The 13,501-nt window shown below is 44.1% G+C and overlaps 1 protein-coding gene across 2 annotated transcripts in view; it reads right to left on the bottom strand.

Moving 5' to 3' along the window:
• Nucleotides 1-1,256, bottom strand: part of LOC139577319 (atrial natriuretic peptide receptor 3-like) — a 70,751-nt gene extending 69,495 nt beyond the window's left edge. The window contains exon 1 of one of the 2 annotated variants that reach the window (XM_071404338.1): nt 244-1,256. In XM_071404338.1, coding sequence (XP_071260439.1) covers nt 244-913 — 670 coding nt within the window. In that variant the 5' untranslated portion in view covers nt 914-1,256. The remainder of the gene's footprint in view (nt 1-243) is intronic. The other variant, XM_071404337.1, reaches the window with a different exon arrangement.
• Nucleotides 1,257-13,501: the final 12,245 nt, after the last annotated feature.

The raw sequence follows: 13,501 nt of genomic DNA on the forward strand, positions 1-13,501 counted from the left end.
TAGGCCAGTGACACAAAATCTAATTTTCATAAACGTTATATTCAGGCGGTAACACAACAAAATGTGGAAAAAGTCAAGGGGTGTGAATACTTTCTTCAATAAAGCACACGAACGCGAACATTTGAAGTGCAATAAGTATATTGAGTGGCAGTATTAGTAGATGGGGCTACGGTTAAACATGTCTGACATTTCCGCTACACAATGGGACAGTGTCGAGACTTTTTCTCAGTACAAGTAGCCTACCTTCACTCTCGTAGATGTAGTTGATGATGTCATCTGCGTTCAGGCCCTCTTCTTTAGTGTTGATCGCTATGTGGACTGTATGATATTGCTCCATGAGTTTGAGGTGCACCCCTTCCAGAGTGAAGTAACAATTTCTCTCCTCTTTGTCGTCATCGAAGATCAGCAACGCGTCTTTCCAGTTGAAGTGACGGAACATCGCCGAGAATGTTTCTGCCATTTTTAGGTAAGACGGGGAGATTCGGGTCAGGTGAGAATATTCTTTCTCCTTGTCACTAAAACCGCTGGCCAGAGCACCTGTCGATATTACCGGGATGTTCCAGTGAGAAGCCATCCTTATCACCGGCGCCGCAGCGTATTCACACACCGGACCGAGAACCAAGTCCGGCTTCTTCTCGCAGGAGCGGTCCACCAGGGAAAAGAGCGCATCATTGCCACAGTTAGAATCCGCATAGCGTAAATTGAAATTAAGTCCGGAATACACACCGCCTCCGATTTTCAACCTCTGTTTTGCATACTCTATTGCCGGAGCCACTCTTGCTATTGAGAAAATATAAGAGTTATTTTTTGGCAACATCACCAATACTTCGATGTCCTCAATCACTGTTGCACTTGTCCGGCCAGGTAACAACCCCAGCCAAATGTACAAACACACTGAAATGTAACATGGCATGATGCAACTTTAAAAGTTATGCTTTGTCTATAATCATGAATAAATGTTTATCTCTCTCTCCAAGTCAACTGCGTCCCCGGAGCCGCAGACTCCCGAGTCCACAGGTAAATTGCAAATTCCAATGTGGAGTCTTCCAAAATAAATAATCTAAATTAAATAACCTTTTTCTTTGAATGAATGAAATAAAAATTCTAAATGTATGAAGTGTATGATCCTGCACAGAGAGTCTCCTGCAACCTCCTCAACTGATGGAAGAATCCCCTCTGTTTTGCTAACTAATTCTCCTGTTTCTCTGGTCATTCCTCTTGTTTAAATATGGTAACTGCCCAGACAGCTACCACACACGCTGGCTGGAGGGGGAGGAATTTCGAAGCATCTTTTCATTATTATTCCTGCGTCATCCCTGTACAACACACCTCTTTCTTAAAGCTACAGGTCCTTATTTTTTCTCTCTTTTTTTTAAATTAGAGAAAATAATTGTTCGTTTTGCCACATTTGCAGAGACTGAATGAACTGGGATGCATTGCCTCATATACAATAAACGGTGTGCAATTATTTTATTTTTTAATTCAAAGAGAAAGCTAAACAAAACTGTAGGGATAAGTTTCAAGAATTGTTTTTCTTTTGCTATTTTAAAAACAAACACGAGTCTAAGCCGTTTTGAGCTACACAATACAATATAATATACAGTATAGTACAGTGTAGCGCATATATAGCTTGTATTAATAGACTAAACACCTTTAACTTACCTGATCAAGTTACATTTCAAGCATACTGCACCTGAATAGGCCTACTGAACATTATACAGATCCACATTTCGATTCATTTTGGTTTCAGAAACACCGCTAAACATAGCCAGTATTAGAAGCGTGCTGATTCTTCCCAAAGTGCACTACGGCAGCCAGGATGAACGATCAACCTCTAGTGCAGCATGAGTATACTCTGCATGGGAGGGGGGAAAAACCCTGCTGTAGACTGCCACCTAGTGGCCACAGCCAACATAGACGGTTCTATAGTAAAGAAGTAGGTCCATTGAGGAGTGTTTTAGTTCACTATAGATATGCCTAAATTGTTCAGACGATTTTAAGAAGAACATTATCTGTTTAATGACAATAGACTGTACCTAGTAAACCTAGCTCACTGATTTGTGTTGGTCTATTGGGAAACAATGGTGTCTTTCTCCCGAGTGGCGCGGTGGCCTAAGACACTGCATCTCAGTGCTAGAGGCGTCACTACAGACCCTGGTTTGATTCCAGGCTGTATCACAGCCGACTGTGATTGAGAGTCCCATAGGGCGGTGCACAATTGGCCCAGCATTGTCTGAGTTTCGCCGGAGTAAGCAGTCATTGTAAAATAAGAATTTATTCTTAACTGACTTGCCCTAGTTAAATAAAAAAAACTCCTGTGTTGGATAGAGATCAACAGTTGACTACCAAATGTTGGATGTTAAAATAAGGAGAAGAGTTCATCCCAGCCTGGGTATATTTCTCATGCCCCATTAAATGTCGGCCTGCAAATGAGTCACCTAACCAGCTCCCTAGACGTATGAGTAACAACCTCTCATTCATGACATATTTAAATGGGCCACTTGGTTTTGTGGCTGGCGTAATTTATTGACATGTAAGGGGGACACGTTCTCCACAAGTCTCATTATAATAATGACAGGAGTTTTGAGGTAATGTTGGGTCTCTCGTCTGTGATTTCTTTAGACACTCCCCTTATCCTGATTACACCAATGGGTGCAATTTGAAGCTGCTATTTGGAGTCATTCTGCTTAACTGACAGGACACCTTGTTGTTTAATTGTACAACATCCTATAGCTACAGATGCCGCATATTACTTTGACCCAGTTTCTCACAGCAGAAAAATAATTCAGCAGCAACAAGAAATATGAATTATTATATGGGTTTGATCATTTTTCAGTAGGGCAAATCAAGTCTTACATTTTTGGAAATTTAAAAACTTTAGAATCCTTTATAAACCTTTAATACACTACATGTTTGCATTTCCTGCAACAACAGGATCATCAAATAAAGACACGGCATCTGGTGTGTAGGTCTCTACAGGGACTGGTACAACCTTCTTAGGGAACAAACTTTCACATATACTTGGAGATAGAGGTAACTTCATTCCAAGTGTTGCTACCATGCTGTGTTGTCATGTGTCGCTGCCTTGCTATGTTATTGTCTTAGGTCTCTCTTTATTTAGTGTTGTGGTGTCTCTCTTGTCGTGATGTGTGTTTTGTCCTATATTTTTTATTTAATTTACTTTATATTTAATCCCAGCCCTCGTCCCCGCAGTAGGCCTTTTGGTAGGCCGTCATTGTAAATAAGAATTTGTTCTTAACTGACTTGCCTAGTTAAATAAAAGGTCAAATAAAAATACAAATAAAAGGTCTATGATACAGCCTGCCTGGCTGGCTAGGTCTGGTTGATGCCCAGTGCAGGTCGTTTGCGTGTGTGTGTGTGTCGTATAATTGTCCAGACAGACCGTACTGCAGGGCAGGTTGTTAGTTGATCTAATAAGGGTTCTGGTTTATGACCACATCGCTTTTAAATCTATTAAAGGGTTCGTGTAATCAAGGCCATCTGTCAGATCCACGACAGGGTGTGTTTTATATTAATGCTGTATACTTGTTTAATGTCCCCGGTTGTGTGTGTGTGTGTGTGTGTGTGTGTGTGTGTGTGTGTGTGTGTGTATGGTGTGTCAGAGAGAGAGAGAGAGAGAGATGGAGAGAGAGAGAGAGAGTCAGAGAGAGAGAGAGAGAGAGAGAGAGAGAGAGAGAGAGAGAGAGAGAGACAGAGAGAGAGAGAGAGTCAGAGAGAGAGAGAGAGTGTCCCTAACGTTCCCCTAACGTGTCCCTCATCACTAGCTACAAAGAAGAGAGAAGATATCCCCCAAGACCTCAATCTATAGACAGCACTGTTGTAAGTGAAGCTATACACTGATTGGACAAAACATTAAGAACACCTGCTCTTGCCATGACACAGACTGACCAGGGGATTCCAGGTGAAAGCTATGATCCCTTCCACTTCAATCAGTGTAGATGAAGGGGGGCAGACAGATCAAAGGAGGATTATTTAAGCCTTGAGACAATTGAGACATAGATTGTGTATGTGTGTCATTCAGAGGATGAACGGGCAAGACAAAATATTGAAGTGCCTTTGAACGGGGTATGGTAGTAGGTGCCTTTGAACGGGGTATGGTAGTAGGTGCCTTTGAACGGGGTATGGTAGTAGGTACCTTTGAACGGGGTATGGTAGTAGGTGCCTTTGAACGGGGTATGGTAGTAGGTGCCTTTGAACGGGGTATGGTTGTAGGTGCGGGCAACTGCAACAGTTTCCTGTGTGTATCAACAATGGTCCACCATCCAAAGGACATCCAGCCAACTTGACACAACTGTGGTAAGCATTGGAGTCAACATGGGGCCAGCATCCCTGTGGAACGCTTTCAACACCTTGTAGAGTCCCATGCTCCAACGAATTGAGGCTGTTCTGAGGGGCAAAAGGGTGTGCAATTCAATATTAGGAAGATGTTCCTAATGTTTTGTACACTCAGTGTACCATATTTAGTTCTAGATTGTGTCTTTGTTAACACCATATTTTTTAAAGGTAACCTTAACGTTGCGTGCTGCCGTGTATTTTCTAAGTTGCATTAGAATCTAGAAAGGTGGTGTTTTCTAAAAACAGGTTTCCTCAGAATGGTAGATTTCAATTGAGTTAATACCACTGGGTGACACCTGAAGTTTAGCCCTGTACGATGCACACTAACCGTAACAAACAAAAAACTCCTTGTACAACAGAAGGACGTGCTGTAGTTGCTCAATGTGCAACTTCCTGTTTCTATGTTAATGAAATAGCTTCTGCTGGGGTTGCAGAGGCCCAGGGGGATGGAAAACAGAGGTGGATGGTGACGTCTTCTTTGGGAGGTTGAACAGTTGAACCTGTTAGTGATGCGCCGAATTGACAAATCACACATTAAAACAATCAGAACTATTAGAACTATCAGCCTGAAAAAAATAGTCATTCAAAGAAACGTTGAAGTTCAGGTCATGATGAATGTTGAATGTTGGAAACACACAGCACTTGTTGATTCAGTTCAGGATGAATGTTGAAAACACACAGCACTTGTTGATTCAGTTCAGGATGAATGTTGAAAACACACAGCACTTGTTGATTCAGTTCAGGATGAATGTTGAAAACACACAGCACTTGTTGATTCAGTTCAGGATGAATGTTGAAAACACACAGCACTTGTTGATTCAGTTCAGGATGAATGTCAAAAACACACAGCACTTGTTGATTCAGTTCAGGATGAATGTGGAAAACACACAGCACTTGTTGAAGTTTACTTCAGTTCATGATGAATGGAGCAAAGTACAGAGAGAACCTTGATGAAAACCTGATCCAGAGCGCTCAGGACCTTAGACTGGGGCGAAGGTTCACCTTCCAACAGGACAACAACCCTAAGCACACAGCCGAGACCGCGCAGAAGTGGCTTCGGGACAAGTCTCTGACTGTCCTTGAGTGTCCCAACCAGAGCCTGGACTTGAATACGATCGAACATCTCTGGAGAGACCTGAAAATAGCTGTGCAGCGACGCTCCCCATCCAACCTGACAGAGCTTTAGAGGATCTGCAGAGAAGAATGAGATAAACTCCCCAAATACAGGTGTGCCAAGCTTGTAACGTCATACCCCAGAAGACTCAAGGCTGTAATCGCTGTCAAAGGTGCTTCAACAAGTACTGAGTAAAGGGTTTGAATACTTCTGTAAATGTGATTTTTCCATTTGTATTTTTTGAGAAAAAAAAATCTAAAATGTCTAAAAACCTATTTTTGCTTGGTCATTATGGGGTATTGTGTGTAGATTTATGAGGCAAAAAACGATTTAATCCATTTAATTCAAAAGGTCATTAAAAAGTTGAGGAAAGAGGGGCGTGTGTGTGTGTGTGTGTGTGTGTTTGTGTGTGTGTGTGTGTGTGTGTGTGTGTGTGTGTGCGTGCGTGCGTGCGTGCGTGCGTGCGTGCGTGCGTGCGTGCGTGCGTGCGTGCGTGCGTGTGTGCGCATGTCTATGAATGTGCCAAAGAAGCAGCTTCTCTTCCTGGATAGGAAGGTCGATAGGTAGGTAGTGGTAGCAGTTGATGTTACTCTTCAATAACACAGACCCCAAAGAAAATCAGGGGGAGAAAAATAGGTTCATTCAAAGAGGATAAATCATAGGATGTTATACTGAGAGGTAGATGTTCATTCTCCCCTGTCCTCAGTGATTCTCTCCTCAGTGATTCTCTCCCCAGAACAAAGGGACAGGATGCAGTTTTATAACCCAACCCTAGCCTGTGGTTGACCAATTAGAATTAAGTGCAATAAAACTGGACCAAAGACCAAATAACAAGTATCCTATTTCAGACTCAATGTATAGACGAATTCCTCCTGTGTCTCTGACCCATTGATCGTTAATTCCCTCTTGACCTTTAGTCTCTTGACCTTTAGTCTCTTGACCTTTAGTCCTCCTCATTGTGTATTTATCTTAAAATATTCTTACTGTAGGTAGGAAGGTCGTCAGATAGACCTACTGCCATCCAGACCAGACGGATAGATAGATAGACCTACTGCCATCCAGACCAGACGGATAGATAGATAGACCTACCGTCATCCAGACCAGACGGATAGATAGATAGATCTACCGTCATCCAGACCAGATAGATAGATAGACCTACCGTCATCCAGACCAGACAGATAGATAGACCTACTGTCATCCAGACCAGATAGATAGATAGACCTACCGCCATCCAGACCAGATAGATAGATAGACCTACTGCCATCCAGACCAGACAGATAGATAGACCTACTGCCATCCAGACCAGACAGATAGATAGACCTACTGCCATCCAGACCAGACGGATAGATAGATAGACCTACCGTCATCCAGACCAGATAGATAGATAGACCTACCGCCATCCAGACCAGACAGAAAGATAGATAGACCTACCGCCATCCAGACCAGACAGATAGATAGACCTACTGTCATCCAGACCAGATAGATAGATAGACCTACCGCCATCCAGACCAGACGGATAGATAGACCTACTGTCATCCAGACCAGATAGATAGATAGACCTACTGTCATCCAGACCAGACAGATAGATAGACCTACCGTCATCCAGACCAGAAGGATAGATAGACCTACTGTCATCCAGACCAGATAGATAGATAGACCTACCGCCATCCAGACCAGACGGATAGATAGATAGACCTACTGTCATCCAGACCAGATGGATAGATAGACCTACCGCCATCCAGACCAGACAGATAGATAGACCTACCGTCATCCAGACCAGATGGATAGATAGACCTACCGTCATCCAGACCAGACAGATAGATAGACCTACTGTCATCCAGACCAGATAGATAGATAGACCTACCGTCATCCAGACCAGACAGATAGATAGACCTACTGTCATCCAGACCAGACAGATAGATAGACCTACCGCCATCCAGACCAGATAGATAGATAGACCTACTGTCATCCAGACCAGACAGATAGATAGACCTACCGCCATCCAGACCAGATAGATAGATAGACCTACTGCCATCCAGACCAGACGGATAGATAGATAGACCTACCGTCATCCAGACCAGATGGATAGATAGACCTACTGTCATCCAGACCAGATAGATAGATAGATAGACCTACTGTCATCCAGACCAGACAGATAGATAGATAGACCTACTGTCATCCAGACCAGACAGATAGATAGACCTACCGCCATCCAGACCAGACAGACAGATAGATAGACCTACTGTCATCCAGACCAGACAGATAGATAGATAGACCTACTGTCATCCAGACCAGACAGATAGATAGACCTACCGTCATCCAGACCAGACAGATAGATAGACCTACCGCCATCCAGACCAGACAGATAGATAGACCTACCGTCATCCAGACCAGACAGATAGATAGACCTACCGCCATCCAGACCAGACAGATAGATAGACCTACCGCCATCCAGACCAGACCAGATAGATAGACCTACCGCCATCCAGACCAGACAGATAGATAGACCTACCGCCATCCAGACCAGACAGATAGATAGACCTACCGCCATCCAGACCAGACCAGATAGATAGACCTACCGCCATCCAGACCAGACAGATAGATAGACCTACCGCCATCCAGACCAGACAGATAGATAGATAGACCTACCACCATCCAGACCAGACAGATAGATAGACCTACCGCCATCCAGACCAGACAGATAGATAGACCTACCACCATCCAGACCAGACAGATAGATAGACCTACCGCCATCCAGACCAGATAGATAGATAGATAGACCTACCGTCATCCAGACCAGATGGATAGATAGACCTACCGCCATCCAGACCAGACAGATAGATAGATAGACCTACCGCCATCCAGACCAGACAGATAGATAGACCTACCGCCATCCAGACCAGATAGATAGATAGACCTACCGTCACCCAGACCAGACAGATAGATAGACCTACCGCCATCCAGACCAGATAGATAGATAGACCTACCGCCATCCAGACCAGATAGATAGATAGACCTACTGCCATCCAGACCAGATGGATAGATAGACCTACTGTCATCCAGACCAGACGGACCTCTACCTATCATACATTTTCTACTAGCCTGGTCTAACTGACTAGCTTAATTTCCATCTCTGGTTTCACTTCAGTTTTGGCTCTCCGTAGTTAGATTGCATCCAGTCCATCTACATGTGCATAAACTAGCTGTTGTGGGATGGCAGTACAATACATCCGATACAGTATGACTGAAACTGAACAATATGATTTGTCACAAGATGATTTCAGCTGGTTTGAGGTTAAATCTACAAAGCTTTGTCCATCATGACCATTGATTGATTGTAGCCCCAGCATCCAGGAAAATAGCCCCAGCATCCACACCATTTCTGTCTCCCCAGTCCCAGTCCCGGTCGCATCCCCAGTCCCATCCCCAGTCCCAGCCGCAGTCCCATCCCCAGTCCCATCCCCAGTCCCAGCCGCAGTCCCATCCCCAGTCCCATCCTCAGTTCCAGCCCCAGTCCCATCCTCAGTTCCAGCCCCAGTCCCAGTCCCAGCCCCCAACCCCATCCCCAGTCCCAGTCCTAGCCCCATGCCCATCCTCAGTCCCAGTCCCAGCCACCGGCCCCATCCTCAGTTCCAGCCCCAGTCCCAGTCCCAGCCCCAGCCCCAGCCCCAGCCCCATCCTCAGCCCCAGCCCCATCCTCAGCCCGTCCCATCCTCAGTCCCAACCCCAGCCCCAGCCCCAGCCCCATCCTCAGTTCCAGCCCCAGCCCCAGCCCCATCCTCAGTCCCAGCCCCAGCCCCAGCCCCATCCTCAGCCCCATCCTCAGCCCCAGCCCCAGCCCCAGCCCCAGTCCCAGCCCCATCCTCAGTCCCAGTCCCAGTCCCAGTCCGAGCCCCAGTCCCATCCTCAGCCCCATCCTCAGCCCCATCCTCAGCCCCAGTCCCAGCCCCAGCCCCAGCCCCATCCTCAGTCCCAGTCCCAGTCCGAGCCCCAGTCCCATCCCCATCCCCAGCCCCAGTCCCAGTCCTAGTCCCAGCCCCAGTCTGGCCTGTTGTCAACAAAGTGCCATGAAAGTACTTTAGTATGAATGAAACTGTGAATACTGTCATTAATACTAATAGAATGTTCCACTGTGTTGTATTCAGCGACAATATGGAAATGTCCGTCTCCTAGGTGATGGGATTCTGTGTTCTGTGTTTGTCAAAGGTAGGGCTTTTTATTATTCAGTGATGATGTTGGGGGGAGACATCCGAGCCCTTTCAGATTTTCAGCAGCTTGTGATACAAACATTGTTGTATTTATTTGTTTTACGGAATTTGTTGATAATATTGTCTTGTTAAATCAATGGCTTTCTATTTCAACTGAGCCAAACATAGTAATCTCCTCCTACATGTTACAGCCACATCAAGGCCTGAGTTCCATTGCCACCACATTGATGCAGTGTGATGGTTTCGCCAGTAGGTAGCGCTGTTTGTACACACTACAGCAGGGCTCTCCGGGAACAGGGTTGGAGTTAAAACCTACAGGACGGTATCTCTCCAGGAACAGGGTTGGAGTTAAACCCTAAAGGAAGGTATCTCTCCAGGACCAGGGTTGGAGTTAAAACCTACAGGAGGGTATCTCTCCAGGAACAGGGTTGGAGTTAAAACCTACAGGAGGGTCTCTCTCCAGGAACAGGGTTGGAAAGCCCTGCTCAACAGACAGGGAGTGCCAAAGTCTAATGTTGATCACCACTCTGCTAATTCAATGTAAAGTCTATTTGGGTTGCACCTTTAATGTTGATCACCCCTAGCCTCTTTAATGTTGATCACCCCTAGCCTCTTTAATGTTGATCACCCCTAGCTTCTTTAATGTTGATCACCCCTAGCCTCTTTAATGTTGATCACCCCTAGCCTCTTTAATGTTGATCACCCCTAGCCTCTTTAATGTTGATCACCCCTAGCCTCTTTAATGTTGATCACCCCTAGCCTCTTTAATGTTGATCACCCCTAGCCTCTTTAATGTTGATCACCCCTAGCCTCTTTAATGTTGATCACCCCTAGCCTCTTTAATGTTGATCACCCCTAGCCTCTTTAATGTTGATCACCCCTAGCCTCTTTAATGTTGATCACCCCTAGCCTCTTTAATGTTGATCACCCCTAGCTTCTTTAATGTTGATCACCCCTAGCTTCTTTAATGTTGATCACCCCTAGCCTCTTTAATGTTGATCACCCCTAGCTTCTTTAATGTTGATCACCCCTAGCTTCTTTAATGTTGATCACCCCTAGCCTCTTTAATGTTGATCACCCCTAGCTTCTTTAATGTTGATCACCCCTAGCTTCTTTAATGTTGATCACCCCTAGCTTCTTTAATGTTGATCACCCCTAGCCTCTTTAATGTTGATCACCCCTAGCTTCTTTAATGTTGATCACCCCTAGCTTCTTTAATGTTGATCACCCCTAGCTTCTTTAATGTTGATCACCCCTAGCTTCTTTAATGTTGATCACCCCTAGCTTCTTTAATGTTGATCACCCCTAGCCTCTTTAATGTTGATCACCCCTAGCCTCTTTAATGTTGATCACCCCTAGCCTCTTTAATGTTGATCACCCCTAGCCTCTTTAATGTTGATCACCCCTAGCTTCTTTAATGTTGATCACCCCTAGCTTCTTTAATGTTGATCACCCCTAGCTTCTTTAATGTTGATCACCCCTAGCTTCTTTAATGTATGCTTGTACTCCAAACTACATTCTTGGCATTGCACTCTTACAATTGCACCTATATTCCTCTAATACAGTGGTTCCCAAATGTTTTAAAGTCCCGTACCCTTTCAAACATTCAACCTCCAGCTGCATACCCCCTCTAGCACCAGGGTCAGCGCACTCTCAAATGTTGTTTTTTTGCCATTATTGTAAGCCTGCCACACACACATTATACAATATATTTATTAAACATAAGAATGAGTGTGAGTTGTTGTCACAACCGGGCTCGTGGGAAGTGACAAAGAGCACTTATAGGACCAGGGCACAAATAATAATATAATAATAATCAATAATTTTGCTCTTTATTTAACCATCTTACATATAACCCGGAAGTCAGTCGCAACAATGTGTTGGAGGAAACACCGTCCGACTGACGACCGATGGCAGCTCACAGGAGCCAGGCCCTGCCTTTCTACTCAAATCAATCTGTGGTTTAAACAGCAAAGTATTAAGTCTGTGGATACATTAAATCAATCTTATTGACACAGAGCGGACAGGATATCGTAACTCTGCCGATGACTTATTTGCAGGAATTGATCACTTATAATTTTGCTACGGTCCAGTGGACCATAGCAATCCTTAAACACAACCCAATTGGTTGGAGCTGTTCTGATGATCTAGTATTGTGAAATGAAATAAGATAATTGAACCCAATTAATTTTTTCTTTCTTCTTTTCTTTTAATACAAATGATTGATTAGAATCTGATTCATAATTTGGATTGTGTTTAATGAATTGAAATGACAAGAAATAGTCTAAATGAAAAAGAAATCTAACATCTTCCACCTAAGAGAATGCCACATACATCCATCTTCATAAAGTCACGTTTTAAATACAGTCAAAAACAGCAAAATCTACATTTGCTTTGAGGTAAACCACTGCCATTTACCTTGAGGAAAACCACCATTTACCTTGAGGAAAACCACCATTTACCTTGAGGAAAACCACCATTTACCTTGAGGAAAACCACCACCATTTACCTCGAGGAAAACCACCACCATTTACCTTGAGGTAAACCAACATTTACCTTGAGGAAAACCAACATTTACCTTGAGGTAAACCACCACCATTTACCTTGAGGTAAACCACCACCATTTACCTTGAGGAAAAACACCACCATTTACCTTGAAGAAAACCACCATTTACCTTGAGGAAAACCACCACCATTTACCTTGAGGTAAACCACCACCATTTACCTTGAGGTAAAACACCACCATTTACCTTGAAGAAAACCACCATTTACCTTGAGGAAAACCACCACCATTTACCTTGAGGTAAACCACCACCATTTACCTTGAGGAAAACCACCATTTACCTTGAGGAAAACCACCATTTACCTTGAGGTAAACCACCATTTACCTTGAGGAAAACCACCATTTACCTTGAGGTAAAACAACACCGTTTACCTTGGGGTAAACCACCGCCATTTACCTTGAGGAAAACCACCACCTTTTATCTTGAGGAAAAACACCACCATTTACCTTGAGGAAAACCACCATTTACCTTGAGATAAAACACCGCCATTTACCTTGAGGAAAACCACCATTTACCTTGAGATAAAACACCACCATTTTAGCCTAAATAATCTGTAGTTAAACCATACACCTCAACTCTAAGCTGTCTATGGCACAATGTTGCCCTGGTCAAAAGTAGTCCACTATTTAGGAAACAGGGACCTAATTAAGGTATGGCAGGCCACTGTGTGAAGAATGAATCTCCTCATTAGAGAGACAGGCTGTGACCTAGAAACATAATCCCATCACTATCTATTAGTCTTGTCTGTCTAAACCCCACTGCCAACCCTTTCTTAATTATAGGAACATAGACCATGTCCAGACCACATACACCGGTAATCCACTACACCACTAGCAAACACTGTTATCTCATTGAGACACATGGGTAGGCTTAAATAAAAGGTTACAGCTACAGTGTAATGAAACACACGTTTATTTTATGAAATATTTCCAATTGCAATATTCAGGAAATACTTTCTCGTGAAGACATTATAGTTGGAGTGTTTGTTAGCTGTTGACCTTTGAACTGGCAGTTGGCAGAGTAACACAGGGATCCCTGGCTGATCAAAGACTAACTGGGGTTATAAAGACAAGTGATGGCCCCGTGCGTTTGTCGTGTCCGCTCCCGGACAGAAACATTCTAGAAGTGTTAATGGATAAAGGTGAGGAATTCTGTGTTTGGAGCTTGATGGATGAGTCTATATCGGGTTGCCTTTGAAGTGCAAACCCCCCCCACCTCTGGGCATTTGGGCCGGCCCAATAATACATTTAATTCCAGTA

This window comes from Salvelinus alpinus, chromosome 5, assembly GCF_045679555.1.
Source record: "Salvelinus alpinus chromosome 5, SLU_Salpinus.1, whole genome shotgun sequence".
Classification (NCBI taxonomy): Eukaryota; Metazoa; Chordata; class Actinopteri; order Salmoniformes; family Salmonidae; genus Salvelinus; species Salvelinus alpinus.